Below are 19,639 nucleotides of genomic sequence, written 5' to 3'. Positions count from 1 at the left end.
AGGCCTTCTGCTATAGAGTCAAACAAATTCAACACTCCTCTGCCACGTTCAATCACCATTGTTGTACAACACTCGATGCCGTCATACGGTTGCCATGGTGAAGCAAGCCAAACTGCACGTGTTTTAAACTGGAACCTTGATCGACCGGCAGGTGGCTGTAAATTCCATGATAAATATGACATTAAGGGTGCGGGGAAGATGAGGCAGATGATTGAGTACCTTCATCAACTGTCGTCAGGATGATCACAAAGCACAGACATGGGTCAGAATAGGAGACGGGCCTCCTGGGAAGGGAAGTGCGCACGGACCAGGTTCTACATCTACGGTTTCCTCCAGAGGAGGTGCCTACCTAGCTCATTGTCCATCTCTTCAGTATGTACCCCTTCTTCTCCAAGTGAAAGAAGGCAAGTGAGCAGAAAGCACCACACACAGGGAGGGAGAGAGACAGACAGACGAACGGACAGACAGAGAAGAGAGAGAGAGAGACGGGCAGAGCGAGAGAAGAGGGGAGAGAGTGAGACCCAGGCGAATGAAACCTAACAGGACTTGTCTTGAGCAAAATTAAAGATGTCAACAAATTGGCCACCTGCAGCAACAAAAATGTAGAAATGCTTACAAATCACAAGTTTACAGGCATTTAAACAGCAGCAGCAGGAAGTGATTGTCACTAAGCGGCTTATGGGGGGGGTGCCCCGACTGGCCAGAAGGGGGCAGTCTCCTGCATTTCTGAGGTACAAGAGCATAGAACTTTGCAGGGAGCTACGCTCTTGAACCCACATGCAGCGCTGCCCCTGTGAACCAGGACGAGGGAAATAAATGCACAGACATCTTTTACTTTCCGCAGTACACAGGGCTGTATGTGCCATCAAGCTGTGGGGAATGAGGACTGTGTTATGAGCTGTGCATTATAACCGCAAGCTGAGGTTTTTTGGGTTATTATGTAATTTCTTCTATCCACTTTTATTATTATTATTATTATTACTACTACTACTGTTTTGCATTATTTCTTTCCAACTTATGTTTGTCCAAGAAAGTCATCAAACACATTTGTAATTTTGTTTCTGTGTAAAAGTTATGACTATAACAAACTATTCAGTAGACACAGAGCACAGGGACTGCTGCTTCTTTACCTGCTTTTACCCTTTAGGTGACAACTTAACAGTGCCAAGGTCCTGCAGCCTATGAGTGTGACTTTCCTAATTATTTTCTAATTATGTTTGTAATTGTTTTTGTCTCATGTCTCATGGGCTCTGGATGGCCCAAGAGGCAGTGCAGTGCACCCACCCTACTGAAGCCGACCAAACTGGATTTGTTCCATCATTTTCAAGGGAAAAATGTGAAGGGGGGACTGATAAAATTATGGTGTCTTCTAATCCACAGTGTTTTTCATGGGCGGGAGCTCTTTTGCGAAGAACAAGGAATTATTTATTGATGCACAATGACGCGCATAATCCTGCCAGTCCTTGAGGACACCAAGGCCTCTCGCTCATAGGCAACCGACGGGACCCCTCTCGGGCGGCTCGGGAGAGCCACCTACGGCCGACTGGATGACGGTGCAATGAGGAATGGTCATGAACTGAACGGAGGTAGTAATGAGATATCTCCACTTGCGCGTCGTGCCCTACCATCATCTTCGCATTCCTCCAGGGGCTTCTGGGGCTTCTCCAGACACCGGGGGTCAATCCAGGAGGTGGTCTTTGTGTTGTGGCTGAGGACAGAGCGGGAGACATTCAAACTCCAGCTGACTGAAAAATTGGTTAATAGATTTAAAAAAAAAAGACAAACAGCTACCAATACTGCCAAGGAAAAAAGACACAATCAAATATGAAGTATCAAAGTATTTTACGGAGTGGAAATGAAACCATTTCTAAGATTAACAAATGTTTTTTTTTTTATTTATTTAAAAAAGGGACACCTCCCCCACTGTAACAATATCAACTTTAGGAAACGGTGTGTCTCCAGCAGGACTGCAATGTCACCACGTGGACCATGACAGCAGGATACAAGAAACAAAGACATCTGATCCTGTTGCCAACTTACAACATTTCAGTCAAACTTAAGGGCAACGAAACACAATGAAACAGCATCTACTGCTGACTCCATTGTTAAAGTTGAACTTTACTACAAGTTAAGCCAAAATCAAAAATCCCCTTCTGCACATAATCTCCTAAATTAACAGTGGCTGATTGCATGAAATAGGAGATTTTTCTTTAAATTGATGACTGAACTAATGACTGCATGTGAACTCTGCCACGCCACCTGCTGGAAGGGTTGAAAGCCATGTTACACGTACTCTATGAAGTAGACCTCCCCGTTCTCTGTGTAGGCCATCTCCCAGTTGTCGGGCAGTGGTCCAAGAGGGTCCTCCTCGGGAGGATGCAGGTGGCTCTGAGTCTGCTGCGAGCTGTCCGTGGTTGACGACAGGGCGCTGTTGAGAGTGTACGAAGGGGCTTTGTCGCGGGGGGCGAACGGTCGCACGTGGGGCTGCTCCTCCGGTTCACTCGAGTCACCTGAGGAAAGGCAGGCCAGAAGAGTAGGGTCCAGTCCCTCCCTCGGTCATCACGACCCCACGCTCCCCCACCAGGTATAGTAACCTTCGGTGCCCTGACCCCCGTATCACAGTCACGTGTCGCCAACATCGTCGGCTTGCAGCCGGCCGTCTTCCGCAGGACAGCTCAAAGTTGGAAAAGGGGGTAGAAATGGTGTTTCCTCCAGAGAAGATACAAACTAAGCACAGATGTGTGGTGGAGCAGTCTGCTTCCACACCAAGAACACGACCTGTTCACACTTAATCGTACGTCTTGGAGCAGCAATTCAAACACAAGCATTTGGAGTTTGGGGAAAATAAAGATAGAAGAACAATTTTTTTCCCCTCAGACCATCACTCTCATGAACAGTTAGCACTCCTCTATAGGTCTCCTGTCAGCGCAACATTATCCAACCACTTTTGTAATTTACTTATGATGTTCTTTTTTTGTATTTATACTACTAATTTTACTCTTGTGTTTGTAATTTTATTCTGTAAATATGTTACATATAAATATGCTTAAATATATTATTTATTTATTCTGCGTCAGGTGTTTGTCTGTAAATACTGGAGGAACCTAGAACCACAGAAAATTCCTTGTGTGCATCAACACACTAGCCAATAAAACTCATTCTGAACATTCTAACTTAATAGTAACAGTACAACGGTATGGAATAATAGTAATAGTATAATACTAGTACAGTACTAGTATGGTATAAATGCTTCATGTTGCTCTAAGGACAGATACATTAACGTGTTTAACATAAAGCGTGTCGCACATCTAGTTTGAGATTTTACATTGAGGAAAAAGCCTTTGGCTGTAAAGTTTTTCAGCTACAAATCATATTAGAAAAGTTTTAGCCTCCCTCTGAAGATGAGATCAAATAGAACCAAGTCAGAAACAGAGTGAGTTCACTTGTAGCAGCAAAATTAGCTGCACGTTCCTTATTTGAGGCAAAAAGAATAATGAGAATAATATAATCCTTTGTACTATCATTAAAATCACATTAAATACTCCATTAACATCGGGGGGGTGCGGTGGCGCAGTGGGTTGGACCACAGTCCTGCTGTCTAGTGGGTCTAGGGTTCGAGTCCCGCTTGGGGTGCCTTGTGACGGACTGGCGTCCCGTCCTGGGTGTGTCCCCTCCCCCTCCAGCCTTACGCCCTGTGTTGCCGGGTTAGGCTCCGGTTCCCCGCGACCCCGTCTGGGACAAGCGGTTCTGAAAATGTGTGTGTGTGTGTGTGTGTGTGTGTGTGTGTGTGTGTGTGTGTGTGTGTACCCCATTAACATCATTCTACCCTTCCGGTTGGAGGTAAAATACAATACACACAAATCTGAGCTGAAATGTTATTTCCATGACAGAGAAAAGTGAAAAACTACACACAAACCCCTGTGAAACTGTAAATACCTGCATTTATTATTTTGTAAACTATTTTACCCCGAACAAGCATTATCAGAAAGTTACCTTGTACACTTAATAAACACATTTGCTTTGTACAAACCTAACCTCGTGAGTCTCCTTAGACAAAAGTAAGCTGAATACATAATAATCTGTATTTAAACAATATTTAAATACATCATTTAATTTTTGATTAAGATAATTTTTGAAAATAATTAGAATAATTAATGTTAAGATGCAACAAGGCCCTGTGTTTGGTTGTAAAACGCAGTGTATAATGAAAATGAAACCCCCTCCCAAGTCCCCCCACCCCCACCCCACCCTCCATCGTATGCAGCCGTCTCGGCAGAAGACTTCAGCGATTCCCGAGCCCCCGAGGCACTGCGTGTCATATGCTGTCAGCCAGGTGGCGCTCTTACTCAGAGCAGGGCCCTTACCTGTGAAGCTGCTGCTCATTTCAGGGAGCTCGTCATCGTCGTCGTTCTCCGCAGGTCCTATTCCAGCATTTTGCATGTCATTGTAGGACTTGGTGCGCTTGGGCGTGGAGTGCTGCGAGCCGGGGAGGCTGTCGTGCAGAGCATCACCGCTAATCACTTTCCCCCCAGGGGGCTGGCTCGGCGGCTTCGGGGTCCCATAATAGTTACCTAGGCAACAGAGCGAGATTGGCTTGCTCCAACAGAAAGGTGGGAGAAGGGGATATTTTATAATTACCGGGTCTTTGTGTTCAGAGGAGCGGTGCTGGTTTGGAAAAGAAAAACTGCTTTCTACTGTACTGGCGGCGGCTGGGAGTTTGAGCGCATTTTCCTCACATTATTGAAGACACGGGAAGAGAAGCGCCGTTGTTCGGGGGCCCCAGCGCATGCAAAACAGGCGTGGCGGCCAAACTGGGAGGCAAACACTTCAGTTAATAGGAGCCTGACTGTCAGTGAATAGCTGTTCTGTTTGCAGTGTTAATGATTATCCATTTTTTTGTCCCACGGGCGCATGAAACCCCCGCTGTGGTCAAAAATAAACTCTTTGTTAAAGGCCTGGAAGCGGGCATGGGGACTTCTGAAAAGTAGTCAGAAATCAAAATGAGGCAGCGTTTTAAAATCTCTCAGGGAGGTGAGGTTCAATTATCCTATAAAACAGGCACACGTATATTGTTTAAAAAAAAATCTATGATTGGACTCAATTTTTGTGAAAAGTGCCTGCATATATCTGCAGCAATTTGCTATTGATAGAGGAAAGGGTTTCCACTGCAGCCTCCAGCTTCAATAGAACAGCACATTGATGTGTCTGCCGAAGGAAAAAATGTAGACACACACACACACACACACACACACACACACACACACACACACACACACACACACACACACACACACACACAGTCTGAAACCGCTTGTCCCAAGTGGGGTTACGGCAAACCGGAGCCTAACCTGGCAACACAGGGCACAAGCCTGGAGGGGGAGGGGACACACGCAGGACGAAATGCCAGTCCATCGCAAGGCACCCCAAGCAGGATTCGAACCCCAGACCTGCCAGAGAATGGGACCCGGCCAAACCCGTTGCGCCACTGCGCCTCCCCCCCACGTAAACTACATATGAATGTTCATTCCCGAGCACAACAGAGCAGCTGGTCAAGAGGTACGCTGTTCCTGGCTTGGAATGATGATACCAACAGGGTAAAAGGGAGCAGGATGAAGGGATGACTAAGTTCATGTCAGGACAGGGACTTTTAGCATTAAGCAGGAGGTACAAACTAGCTTTAGAGAGTCACATTTACATTTATTTATTTAGCAGACACTTTTCTCCAAAGCAACTTCCAATGAACTCTATGTTATCAGCCCAGACACCTTATTCACCGCGGTGACTTACACTGCTAGATAAACTACTTACACTGGGTCATTCATCCATACATCAGTGGAACACACACACACACTCTCTCTGTCTCTCTCTATCACACACACAGTGATTTTTAGAGGAAGAACATGCCAAGTCCACACACACTGAGCGGGGATCAAACCCAAGTCCTCTCGCACCACCCAGGCACCGTGAGACAGCAGCGTTACTCTCTGTGTCACTGCGTGTCACCGTCATTTAACAGATGCTTTTCTCCAAAGCAATGCCACAACTCAGAGTAAACAAAGTACATAAACAGATGAAGAGCTTTGGACACAAACATGTGATTACTGAAACACAGCCGGTGTGTCCAACACCACCGTTTTTTCCAGCACACATCACACAAGTAGCTGTATATAGAAATGACAGGAAATACAGAGGTAATGGTGCCAGGTCATATGAGGCACGTTTATGAAGCAGACAAAAGATCAGGAGAGAGTGGGTCTGAAAGGGAGGTGTTTTGAGACCCTTCCTGTATTTTGAAAAATACAGCAGCTCTAAAGTATAGAGGGACCTCATTCCACCATATGAGAGCGGGTCACTGACCAGTCAGCTTTAGCCTCAGCGCCGAAAGCTTAAGTGACTTTGTCTGCGACGAGCAGACAACAGATCGCAGGGTCATTGTGTCCCTCATTCCATCTCCACCCCCACTGTTCACGACCCCATCAATATGTCACCTGTCATTTCGATATCCACACACCTTGCTGACCATAAATCCATTCTTTGGCTTCTCTTATCCCTCTATTTATATGTCTATATTAAAGTTCCACCTCAACAATGAAGATAAACACCAGTGGCTAATTAAGAAGTGTCCACCAACACCACGAGAACAAAAAATCTGGGGATCGGTCCTTCTAAGTAGAGGGAAAAAGTTTGTAAGTTTTAAAGATTCAGATGAATTGCAGTCCTCAACATTAATGTTCAATTTACGTTTCGCCTGTCCCATCAAATTCTTCACCTGTCCAATTTTGGAAGAAATGGGACAGACAAATAAATAAATGTTGACAAATATATTATTTCATCAGTTTACTAATTACATTTTCTATGCAAATATGATTTACAGCCAGAAAGAAGAAAAAAACCTTATACATGTGGTTCACATCAGGCCACTTTCACCATATTCCAGGGCAAGAAACGATTCTTCCCACAAAGAAATACATTTTGATAGGTCAGTTTCCCTTTCTTCACATTTTCTGCTAGTTGGAGCCCCCTGCTCCAGAAAAATCACAATTTTAGTTTCTCTTCCCTTTGTGGGCCGTAACTTGTATGACTTTCATTACGTGGTCCTACTACCAGCGTTTCCTTAAAAAAAAAAAAAAGCCTGAAATAGTAAGATAATGGGACTGTTTTGCTTTAAAGAAAACGATTGAGACAAAACTGCTGATGAGACAGTTAGTGACGTCACAAGGTATTAATGGCCATTGCCATTTTGCATTGTATTTCTTAATATTTTACCCTAATTTACTGTCCATCTAACAGACAGGTATCAAAAGGACTGCCTGTCCAATTATGAAACTAAGCAAATGACTTGTCCCAGAGAGTCAGACAAAGTCAGCCGTTAAAAATGTCCTTGTCTAACTTACCTTCATACGTTCCGATCTCCAGAAGAGTACCGCTCTTTTCAAGATTGAGGAAGTCCTCTACGGACAGGAAGTTGTAGTCAACACCAGGGACCTCTCCGTCTCTGGGAGGCCGGGTTGTACCTGAAGGGGGGCGCAGAGAGAAAAAGGTAAACCAGCTGTGAGAGGAAAAAGCAAAAAGAAATTTCTCTCATACGCACGGATCTCGTGTGCACAACCACATTACTGCAATCTCATATTGACAACAGGTTTCAGAATTTATTGTCAATGTTGTAATTTAATGTTATTATTGTTGCGGGGGGCAGCAGATGGCATAGTGGTTAGACCTGCAGCCATGGGGGGGGGGGGGGGGACGGACGGACTCAAAAAACCGCGGTTTAAATCCTACCACCTGCAGATGTATCCTAAAACGGCTCCAGTGTAAAGAAAAAGTAAATAAAACATGCGCGGCTGTACAAATGGGTAGATAACTAAGCACCTTAAAGCATTGTGGAGAAAAGCTTCACCAAAATGAATAAACTAAAGGAATAAATGAGAGAACGGTGATCGCACATTATAATAAAACAAAGGAACACCAGGCAATGACTTCTGAGAGAGTGGTAAACAATATACCATAAAGTATCAATTACCTGATTCACGCAGGACTGACACTAGGTTGGATAACCAAGATCATCGGAAAATATGGACATGTTGTATGTGGGATAAAAGAAACAAGTAGGTCTGAAAACTTATTAGCACAGTAATCACTTATATTGACATGTATTCATTTAGCAGATGCTTACAGAGAGATACAACACTTGTACAGCATGTAAAACACACATTGTGATATAGGCATTCCTCTGAAAAGCATCCGTGTTGTGCAAACGAAAAACCAACATCGGTAAACTTGTGTGCTTGTATCCTGTTTTCTTCCTAATACATTTACATTTTATTCATTTAGCTGACGCTTTTCTCCAAAGCAACTTACAATGTTAAGTTACTGACAATTTACCCATTTTTACAGCTGGGTAATTTTACAGGAGGAATCCAGGGTTACCTTGCTGATGGTTACTACAGTTGGAGGTGAGATTCAAACCTGGGTGCAAAGGCAGCAGCTCTGACTACTACTATACCCGCTACCCAGATAAAACTCGATCAAGTGCATGCAGGCAATATAGTGTTTATGAGAAAGCAATTGTGCTTTTTATAAGGGGTGGGTGGAGTGGTCATTTACTGTTCAGAAATGATCCCTTAGACACCAAAACACCATCTTTTTGGAGAACATTCCTCCACAATGTCCTTTACGATTTCAGTAAAATGTTTCCCCAGTATGCAGAGACCCTCCTCCACTCGAGAGACGGAGGTGACAAAAATGCTGGACGTCCACCAAGGGAGAGAAAAACACACAGGAAATGACATCACAATGCAGGCACAGTTCAGGGAGGGGAACAGCTCCAGAAGCCTAAGTGCGACTGTTTTTCGACTCATTTCTTAACCTACCTCCAGAGACTAATGAAGTACCACCCTACCCTACCCTACCTTTTTATTGACTCCACTGAGCATGGAGCTGAGGCTGAAGGGACAGAGACCGAGGTCCGGACAGCAGGGTGATGCACAGGGACAACAGGATGATGCTACTGCGGCTAAGGCCACGCTATAAACCATCGCAAACATACTTTGCCGTGGTGAAATACAAACTCCAGCAACTTCGACAAAAGACTGTAGCATCTTAAAAGGACAGAGACTATGGCGGTACCTTGTCAGAACATATGAGACGCTGTTTCTGTCAGAACAACATAGAGTTATACAGTAGACATCCAGCACCGGGAGGCAAGCGGTTAGAACCATCACCTTGAAACGGAAGAACCTGGATTCAACTCTTTGCTCCAGCTATAGTAGCCTTGATCAAGGTACTTGCCCTGAACTGACACAGTAAAAATTACCCTGTAATGACCCAGTACAAACAGGTAAATAAATATAAGGTGCCTCGGACAAAGGTGTCTGCTAAATAATGGTCAATAATCTCACAGCTCAGCTCTGTCAACACTGTAAAATTTATTACATGTAAAGCTTTAAGTGACATTTAACAAAAGCAATTGCTACAATGATTTTAATTAGCAGTTTTTTGAAATACTGTACCTCCCTGCCAATCTTTGTCAAACATTTTTACCAGCTGGTTAGAAAGCAGCAGTTAATAAAATCGCGTCGGAATAACTCAATCTTAAAGTCCCCGTGCAGTGCTTGCAGTATCCCATTGTTCTCTGTTATGTTTTTAATTCAGCTCAATAAGACACATTTTATGAACCGGAGTGGCGCTGATCCAAATGAAACACAGAAATATTATCCCACCTGTACCAGCGGTTACCGCACCCAGGGTCACAACCCAAATGGGGTTCCTGAGGGTCAAGGGATGGTCTCAGAAAAAGAAACACTACAGTGTTATCAGGGCTTTACTTCACTGATACAACACGAAGGTCTGTTGAAAGAATAATAAAGTACAATATTTGAGTAAAATGACATCCATATACACTTAATATAATAAAGTGTGAATCTACTCACATCTAAGACAATAAACACAACTATTCAAAACGTTACTGGCTATTAACTCGGCAGGTTGAAATGTTTAGGGTTGTTGGGACAAAGTTGTATTGAGGGAGGCCAAAAAAAAGTCACTGACCTACGGCATCAGTATAGAGAGACTGAGGAGGACACACCAGGTCAGGAAACAGCAGGGGGAGTAGTGTTTAGAGGCTGGAAGATCAACGGTTCGAACGTATGGGAATGTGTGTTTGTAGGATGATGTGTGATGGGGCATTAGGGCAACTCAGCACACTGCCCTGGCTGATCTTCCCACGGTCGGCACATGTGCACAGACGGGGCAACGCCTCCCAAACTACAGCAGAAACATGAGCGCAAAAATGTGGAAATCTTGTGGAAAGAGTCAGATGAGCAGTCGGTCAACACAACTGTATCATTAATTCAATAATTATGACAGAAACAAGAGGTTTCAGTTAACAGTATTACTGAGAGAGCAAGTGTCAGCTTCATATACCAGCAGGTGCCATAACCGGTCAGGATATGAACTTGAAGGTGTCTGGTTAAAATCCTCTTCTCTCATCCAGCTGTAGTACCCAACAGCGTGGTACTTACCCTCAACTGATACAGCAAAAATATCCAGCTATATAAATGGGTCAACTACTGTCAGTCACTTTGGATAATTGTGTCACCTAATTAATAATGACAGCAGAACCGCAGATTACTTACAAAATGGTAAATGGTGCTTAGAACGGCAGCCTCTAGACTCAAAGGTCACAGGTTCAAACCCAACCCTGTAAGACCCATGAGCAAGGTACTTACCCTACAATTCTCCCATAAAAAAATTACCTAGCTGTATAAATAGTAAATCATTGTAAACATCTTCACATTGTAAATCACTGGAGAAGTGTCAGCTAAATAATTAAATGTAAATATGACACAAACAACTGATATCTGAAGAAAAGCAGCCCACCACAACATGCCCTTGAAAAATCATACAACTAGGGTTAGCTGGAGCACCAACGAGCCGCAAGATTAATGAAGTCTGAGGAACCAGGCCTGACCAAAGAGGCTGGATGAAGATGAGCTTGGATCATGGGGGAAAAGGTCAGAGTGCCATGTAAAGTAAGTCCAGCATGCGGCGTGTGTTTCATTTCACAGTGAAGGTACACAGTAGGGTTAGTGTACCCTATAGGAGACACACACACACACACACACACAGGGCATAATCCCCAGACGTCTGAAAGACTAGGCTTTACAGGTGGTCCCCGACTGACGATGGGGTTACCCATTGTAAGTCGAAAATGCATTTAATACACCTTACCTACCAAACATCATAGCCTAGCATACGTGCAATGGCCATTACGGGCTTGCCGCCTTCATGCTGGGCAATTATCTTGACTTTCTTCACAAGAGTAATTGTCTTCCTCCTCTTCTTCTTCTTCCCACCAGTAGCAAGAGACACAGGTGAGCGTTCCTGTGACATCATTACGGATGCACAAAACACAACGGCGTGACAGACTGGGAGACGTGGATCGCTGCCACTGCCCAGCATCACGAGAGTATCACACCGCATATCGCTTGCCCGGGGTTTTAAAAAAAAAAAAAAAAAAAAAAGTCAAGTCAAAATTCGAAGTATGGTTTTTACTGAATGTCTATCGCCAGCTCACCATCATAAAGTCGAAAAAATTGTAACTCAAACCATTGTAAATCGGGGACCACCTGTACTTTCATTCTATGTAGAGAAAAACATTTTCATTTATTTATTTCATACTTTTTTCTAAAGCAAATTACTATTATCATCAAGCCATTTATACAGATTTGTTACTAAGGGTACTAAGGATGAGATTCGAACCTGGGGCCTCCAAGCCCAGAGGCAACAGCAAAAATCACTACGTCCCCTGAAGGCCCCACTTCTTCAGTATTACTGCTACAAATACACAAGTGTTGTCACACACAGTTGTGCTGACACAAATCTTAGATCAGCAATGAAAAGGAATTCACATCTCATCAAAGTTCACAGGCTCCTACATCTTCTCTTCGCATCGCATATGGTTTAAAAAACAAAAAGGCTCAGATAAAAATAGTTATCCTGGATGAAAGATAGTCTTTGGTCGGCCCTCTGATGACAGCCACAATAAATCACTGATGTAACGGAATCGCAGCGACTGCTTATAAATCCAAAGTCATATTTTCACTGCAACATTCCCACTGTACGCACTTTCAGACTCTGATGTTTCACACATATCGATAGGAGGAGGACTAAAAAGTGCTCCATACTGGCCACAAGATGAATGAGGGACCCTGCAAAAGATGGGCTGGAGCTCAGTGTCGAAAAGCCTCCTTTTACACTTGATAACTGCAGCTGCTTTTCAAATGAGAAAACTTAACTCCATGAAAATATTAATTATTCAGCTCATGTCTACCAAATACAACTTTTTTGTAAAAATGTATGTAAAAACAGAGCAACGTGACGACACAGGGAAACGTATAATGAGCATAACCAGTGAGGAAGGCACAACACAACAATTAACCATCCAAACACACACACTGATTGCATTAAAACAAGGATTATTACATTACACAGAGTATAATTATTCTGCTTTCCCAGCTGCCCTTGCACTGGACTCTGCAAAATGTATACTGAAAACAACTATGGTTACAATGTATTTAAAAGGGGTATCATTTGAATGAATGAATCAATCAACCAATCAATGAATGAACGAAGGAACTAAAACAAAATGATTAATCCCACAGGGAAACTCTAGTGGCAGCAGCATACATACATGCATGCATACATACATGGCAATTATGACTATACACTAGCGTTGAAAAATTTGGAATCACCCAGAAATGTTTATGTTTTTGAAAGAATTTTCATGGATTTATTTTGATTATCAAGGATTAAATCAATTTAAAAATATAGCGAAGACATGTTGCAAAAGACTACTGCATAATGCATCAAACTGTCAAGGAAGATTTTATATGAAATCGTCTACTACTGTCTGAGAAGAGGGCAAACTGGATTTAACCAGGGTAGAAAACGGAAGGCGCACATGGACAAGTGCACAAGAGAACAAGTATATCAGTCTGTGGCTTCAGAAACTGATGCTTTACAGGTCCTCAGCTGGCTGCCTCCTTAAAGAGTACACAACAAATACCAGTGTCATCTGCAGTGAAAAGACGACTCAGGGATGCTGGCCTTAGAGGCAGAGTTTCGAAGAAAAGGCCATATCTGAAACTGGCAAATAAAAAAAGGTTAAATTGGGCAGAAGAACACAGACACTGGACCGTGGAGGACTGGAAAAGAATATTATCGATGGATGAGTAAATTTGAAGTGTTTGGATCAAGGAGAAGAACATATGTGAGACGTAGAGCAAATTAAAGGATGGAGGAGTACTTGAGGCCTTCTGTCAAGCATGGCGGAGGAAGTGTAATGCTATGGGGCTGCCTTGGTGCTGGTAAAGTATGAGATTTAGAGAGAGTGCAAGGAATAATAATCTAGAAAGGTTACAATTATATTTTACAACATCCTGCCATCTCCTGTGGTCAGCGCTGGATTGGTGTAAATTTCATCATGCAACAGGACAACGATCCAAAGTGTACTTATAAACTGTGCAAAACCTATTTGGTGAAGAAACAGGAAGCCAGAGTACCGTCTTTGCTGGAATGAAATAAAAGATAATGTTATGACACTGCTAATGCATCAACTATGATTTCTGATTAATTTAATGCTACCTTGGTGAATAAGTGTCAACTTTAAACAAAAACCTAAAAATTTCTGGGTGATTCTAAACTTCTGAATGCTAGTGTACACACATGTAAGCAGCAAAACATAAATAGGTGGAAAAATAAATAAGCAAGCAAATAAGCAGGCAAACATTAAGATGTGAGGGGGAGGAGTGGATTGAAGTGAGACGAAGTGATTTCTGAATGGAAGCTCTGCTTACGGCTATGCGAGGATGGCGAACAGAGGACAGCTGACAGGCTGCGGTGGGAAAATAAAATAAAAATTAAGTGATAAAAAGGAAGAGTGCTTTATGCAAACACTGCCTCCGTTGCACTGCGTGGCCACTTGTTCTGTAAACTCTGCTCCATATGGAGAGACGTGGGCCGTTTCTCGCAAACAATGCCTTCGGTCAGAAGCGCACAGGATGCGCGAGTGCAATCAGAGTCCCGGGACCGAGGAAAAGCGCTGAGCCCGTGCCAAAGCGAGGGGACGCACTTCCAGGCGCCATCATTAATTCTGATTCCACACAAAGGCGCAGTGATGTCAGCCGTGCTGAAGAGACTCCTTCTCAGACTCCCACAGCGCGTCCTTTGGCCAAGAGGACAGTGGCCTCCTTCCGGTCTCGGCTAAGGAGCAGCACACGTGCAGGACCCGGCGAGCGCTCCCATTCGGATTTAAATGACCACTGCGGCTGAGCTTTTCTCACAGGCCTCGGCTGCCAGGACCTTTTAGTCACAAACCGATGGTTCATTTACTGACTAAAACGTTGGCCTTCCGAACCTCTGTTCACACTTCCATAGCAACCGACAAACTTACACACTTTAAATGCCAAAGTACTAAGTTCCAGTGTTTTATTCAGTCTTATATTATAGAAAAAGGAGTGAAGGATTAAAGTTCTGATACACAGCAAAAAAAGGAAATGGAAGTTACTGATGCCAGCCAATCACGCTGACTGAAGAAACACAATAAAATTATTAGGTTTTATTATCAATTTATTAATATCTTTAATCTGATTATTTTTGTCATTTATATAGTTCACCAATTTCTCTCATTTCTACTAAGATTGACAGACATTAGAAATAAAGTAACCAATAAGAAAAAACCTATGACATGCAGTTTTTATTATACTTAATTTTTGGTGATTGCATTTAATTCATTTTCAGAAAAATTTGTTTCTCATTGTTCTATCAGGTGCATATTAAGAAAGTCAAAAGCAAACGCGAAATAAAGAATACTTTGTTGTAAACAGACTTCTAAAAATTACTCAAGTTGAAAGGGCATCTATGATATACATAGTTCCCATAGATAGGAAATGTTACCTATTTCTAATTAATGCAAAGTGACATACAATTTTACCCATCCATACAGCTGTATATTTTACTTGAGCAATGTGGATTAAAACTTTTGTCATGGTCACAACAGCAAAGTTCTTCCTGGGATTTGATCTAGCAACCTTGAGGATGTAGAGTCCCTCTCCTTAACAAGTACACCACCTGCTGGTATGAAACCAGCAACAGCACAGAGTGAAGAACCTGTTTTGGTTCAGCAGAAAAAAATCTTTCTAAAGTAGAAAATGTTTCATGCAGACGCAGGGAAATGACAACAGAATAAATTACGATGGCGATGAGCAAGGACACACTTCTGTGGCCCTGTCCTAATGCACACACACACACACACACACACACACACACACACATTTTCAGAACCGCTTGTCCCTTATGGGGTCACGGGGAACCGGAGCCTACCCGGCAACACAGGGCGTAAGGCCGGAGGGGGAAGGGGACACACCCAGGACGGGACGCCAGTCCGCCGCAAGGCACCCCAAGCGGGACTTGAACCCCAGACCCACCGGAGAGCAGGACTGCGGTGCAACCCACTGCGCCACCGCACCCCCCTGTTGTCCTAATGCAATGAAACTAAATTGTAGAACAACAAAAAACAATCAAATTCAAATACCTTGAATTTTATCCTGTTGAAATCTGCAGCCTATCACCGTTCCTACCATAGGAACTGACTGTTGATATAGTGTAAAAACGAGGCATCTTAGCTTGTGAGTCGAATGTCATTAAAGTACAAAAGGTCCTCATGTTATGGTTGTTGTTTTTTCTTTTTTCTGTTTACAGAAAAGTTAAAGTAGACAGCTTTAATGTTGCTTTGAGCTAATAACAGATAACACAATAAAAGTCCTGGAGTGGGATGGCACTCTGTCCACAGTGTATCCTCCTTTCCTCCTACGTTTCCAGCACAGACTCTGCAAGACTGCAATAAAGTCTTAAAGAGAATATTTTTTGATTTGTACAGGTGGTTCCCAATATGCAATGGTTTGACTTGTGATTTTTTTTTACTTTACGATGGTCAGCTGGCAACAGATATTCAGTAGAAGCCGTACTTTGAATTTTGAATTTAGATTTTTTTTTTTTTTCCAGGTAAGCGATACTGTCTCGCAATGCTGGGCAGCAACAGCAATCTGCATCTCCCAGTCTGTCATGCAGAGGTGTGTATTAAGTGGATTTTCGACTTATGATGGGTTTTGGGGAACGTAACCCCATCGTAAATCTTGGACCACCTGTACTTTTATCTGAGGTTGTTACAGAACCGAACCTGTGAATACATTAAAAGACATCTATATTACTATGCTTTTAGAGTGACAAATGAGATCTAAAAAAAAAAAAGGGGGGGGGAGCAAATACTGGTTATTAAAAAGAGTATTCAGATCACACTGTTAATCTGTATAATTCATACACTTTTCAAGACAACTGAGTAACAATGGAATACAGTATCTGTTTACATACTCTTTCATTTGCCATTTATCTCATTTATAATCTCAACTGGTGCAATGGAGATGGTGGGCGCTAATTATTCATGAAGTATTATTACACCTCATCTTCCCAAACACTTGTATCACTGTAAACGCTAGTCAGTAGAATAAGAATAAGGCTGACACATCCTTTTAATGAAGTGTATGATGCACACTCACTGCTGGCATGTTCCAGCTGTATTAATAGGCATGATGCAGTGACACATGAGAAACACACGCATGGTTTGCTTTCTGAATTAGACTATGAGCCAATAGGCCATTAAAATACTGTACATTCAGGTCCTCGCAGCGGAAGCTAAGCTGCTGAAACAGAAGAAAATAAACAGGAGTGGTCGGCTTTGTTCTCCCAATATCAGAGAGTAAAATGAGTTCAGTCCTTCAGGGATCGATTGCTTTTGTGATCTTTATATTCCCCCAATTATACGTCGTTCCTGGTATAGCACTGAGCTACTCGTTTGCATGCGAGTGAGTGACAGCTACATCGTGGCCCATTGCAGTCTGGGGGGTAATGATTTCAGGCCTGCTGATCAAGACTGGGGTTTGACAGGAGCCCCAATCTGCCGAGCGGCACTGTGCAGAGAGAAGGGCGCCTTTACTGTATCATGGGGTTTTATAAAAGAAAAAATAGCAAATGCAGCATATTAATAAATCCAGACTATCATTTTAAGCTCTTTGTTCTCGTTTTTAACCCAGTGACTTATTTGCGCACTCAAACTTTGAATCAAATCTCCTTACATTGTCGTATTTCCAGTAACAGGCAGTGTTTTTAGGTTAAGCCATCACATCAGCCTTGAAGGGGTGTGCAGGACGCTTACACATCCACCACTCATTGCGTTCTGTGAAATTTTTGTTATTTACTTAGCAGACGTCTTCCTTCTAAAGCGATGTACAGCTTCAAGTAATCTAAGGGCACGAACAGACAAAAATCGCGATTGCTGTCAGCGTCCGACATTGCCATTTTTGCTGGCACACATTACAGTAGCAGCTGCACATTGAATAGTTGAAATACAGAGGTGATAACGGATGGTGTGATGTTTGCTTATGGAGGAGTTAGGAGATTAGGGGAGAAGCAGGTCTGAAAGAGATGGGATTGAGACCCTTCTTGAATGCTGGGAGGGATTCAGCAGCTCTGAAGGGCAGAGGGAATTCATTTGACCACTCTGGAACAGAAGCAAGATGAGATTGAGAAGCGATGCATGATATCCCCAAACTACGCAACTGACTTTCGTCCAAAAAAACTCCGCCAAGACACTGAAGTAATCCACAACTCAAATTAAAGACTGCTTTCAACCCGATCGATACCAGCAACAATTTCGAGAGCACCATCATGGCAGAATGCTAGTTGTGAATTAATGTACCCACTGAGGCAGCAGGTGGTGTTGTAGGTATAGCTGCTCACTTGCATTTGCAGGCCTCAGGTTTGTATCCACCTCCTGATGCGGTGGCCTTGATCAGGGTACTTACCCAGAACTGATATAGTAGAAATTACCCTGCTGTGCAAGTGGGTAAATCACCGGAAGTCACACTGGAGAAAAGCATCAGAAAAACATCAGAAAAACATAAAATGTCAATGTTATGCAAACAAATGGTGGCTGTGTGACCTGACATCATCGCCTATCAATCAGCAACTGTCTCTCACTCCCTTGGAAGCAGAGGCCCTTGGGAAAACTAGGCCACCTGGTCACACAGAGGTCAGAAAGCAGGCGCTGCGGTCATCGCCTGGGCCCCACCGAGCGCAACATGCCACTGCCTGTCATTCAACAAACAAATCGCTCAACTGCCAGTGGCTGGTGCAGCAGTTAAAGCTGATGCCTCTGAAATCAAAGGTTGCAGGTTTGAATCCCCATGATCCTGCTGCAGTGACCTTAATCAATGTGCTTACCCTATAAGGGACACAGCAAGTGTCACCCAGCTGTATAAACAGGGAAATCAGTGTAGGCAGTTTACGTTGCTCTGGAGAAAGGAATGAGGGAAATATAATCTAAATATATTACCTTCCTGAGATGTGCATCGCTTTAGAGCAAAGCATCTGCTAAAATTAATAACTGTAACCGGCAGCAACCGGTTTCGGGCTCCGTTCACATCGCCACGTCTGCTTGAACATTCATAGGCGAGCTCATTGAGCAGAAAGATGCTGAAAGCCTATATATTAATTGTCACACAGAAACAGAACGCTCCTGTTCCGTTGCCACGGACAACGCGGGCGGTGGGGATGCGCGCGCCCTCGCAGAAACGTCAACGACTCGCGCGACGCTGAGCCTCTCGTGGAACTGGGCAACGCGCGCAAGTAATTTTTCTTAAGAAAAAGAAAAAGAAAAAAAAAAAAGAAAACGAGATAAATAAAACGCAGTAACGGCGTGACTGACTGGTGCTCCATAAATTATTAGCGCCAGAAAGGAAGGCGACTTGAGCGGAAAGGCGGGAAAACGGAATGTGGAGGCGGGTGAGACGCGAGCGCCTCGCCACTCGTTGGGGGAACACGTGACGGGGCAGCAGCGCGCCTTCGGCTGGAGCCCCGACACCGCGCGCACACCTCACACGTGACCTCACACGGTTTCCTACGTCTGGTTGCCGCAACGCAAAGCTTCGCGACCTTCTGCGCACGTGACTTTACTGATCACCGGTTTCGCCGGATTTCGCGCGGCGTTTCACTCGCATTTCGAACATGTGTCGTGTGGGTGAGACACTCATTTTTCAGCGCAAAGAACAAGGAGAGAACTTGGAGAAAGGCTCGCAATGAAGAAGTTGGTGAAACGAACGGGGCGACACAACACGTGGTTTATAACTGTTTCGTATATAACGGGGCACCCAATTTGGACGGAAACACAAAACTGAAGATTTACACAAACGAAGGGTTATGAGACGAACCACACAGTCAGTGGATTGAGAGGAAACTCAGTGCTGTAAAAAAAAAAAAAAAAAAAAAAATTTTGAAGAAAAAAAAAATCACCACACTCCACAAAAGGCAAAGCTAATGCAGTGAGTGACTGACAACTAGTTTTTCCACTCACACCTTTATCCAAGGTGACTTACAGTGTTCGATACACCACAGTACAGTAAACCACCTAGTCATTCGCCCAGCAGTGTAACTCGCTCAGGACTGCAAACTCCACACAGGCTGAGTGGGGAATCGAACCCACGTCCAGGTGCACCAAGGCACTAGTGCCATTCTCTGTCGCTGTGCA

At 43.5% G+C, this 19,639-nt stretch overlaps 1 protein-coding gene across 8 annotated transcripts in view; it reads right to left on the bottom strand.

Annotated features, from left to right (window-relative positions):
* magi1b (membrane associated guanylate kinase, WW and PDZ domain containing 1b) overlaps window positions 1-19,639 on the bottom strand; it is a 142,063-nt gene that overhangs the window by 37,010 nt on the left and 85,414 nt on the right. For 6 of the 8 annotated variants that reach the window (XM_018734081.2, XM_029247719.1, XM_029247714.1 and 3 more), the window contains exons 3-7: window positions 7,395-7,514; window positions 4,365-4,571; window positions 2,294-2,510; window positions 1,626-1,708; window positions 350-385 (exon numbers count right to left, since the gene is read on the bottom strand). In XM_018734081.2, coding sequence (XP_018589597.2) covers window positions 350-385; window positions 1,626-1,708; window positions 2,294-2,510; window positions 4,365-4,571; window positions 7,395-7,514 — 663 coding nt within the window. The remainder of the gene's footprint in view (window positions 1-349; window positions 386-1,625; window positions 1,709-2,293; window positions 2,511-4,364; window positions 4,572-7,394; window positions 7,515-19,639) is intronic. The other 2 variants (XM_029247720.1, XM_029247716.1) reach the window with 1 other exon arrangement.

This window comes from Scleropages formosus, chromosome 22 (assembly GCF_900964775.1).
Source record: "Scleropages formosus chromosome 22, fSclFor1.1, whole genome shotgun sequence".
Lineage (NCBI taxonomy): Eukaryota > Metazoa > Chordata > Actinopteri > Osteoglossiformes > Osteoglossidae > Scleropages > Scleropages formosus.
Note: the sequence above shows the minus strand (reverse complement) of the source record. Positions and strands in the feature narration are given on the sequence as shown.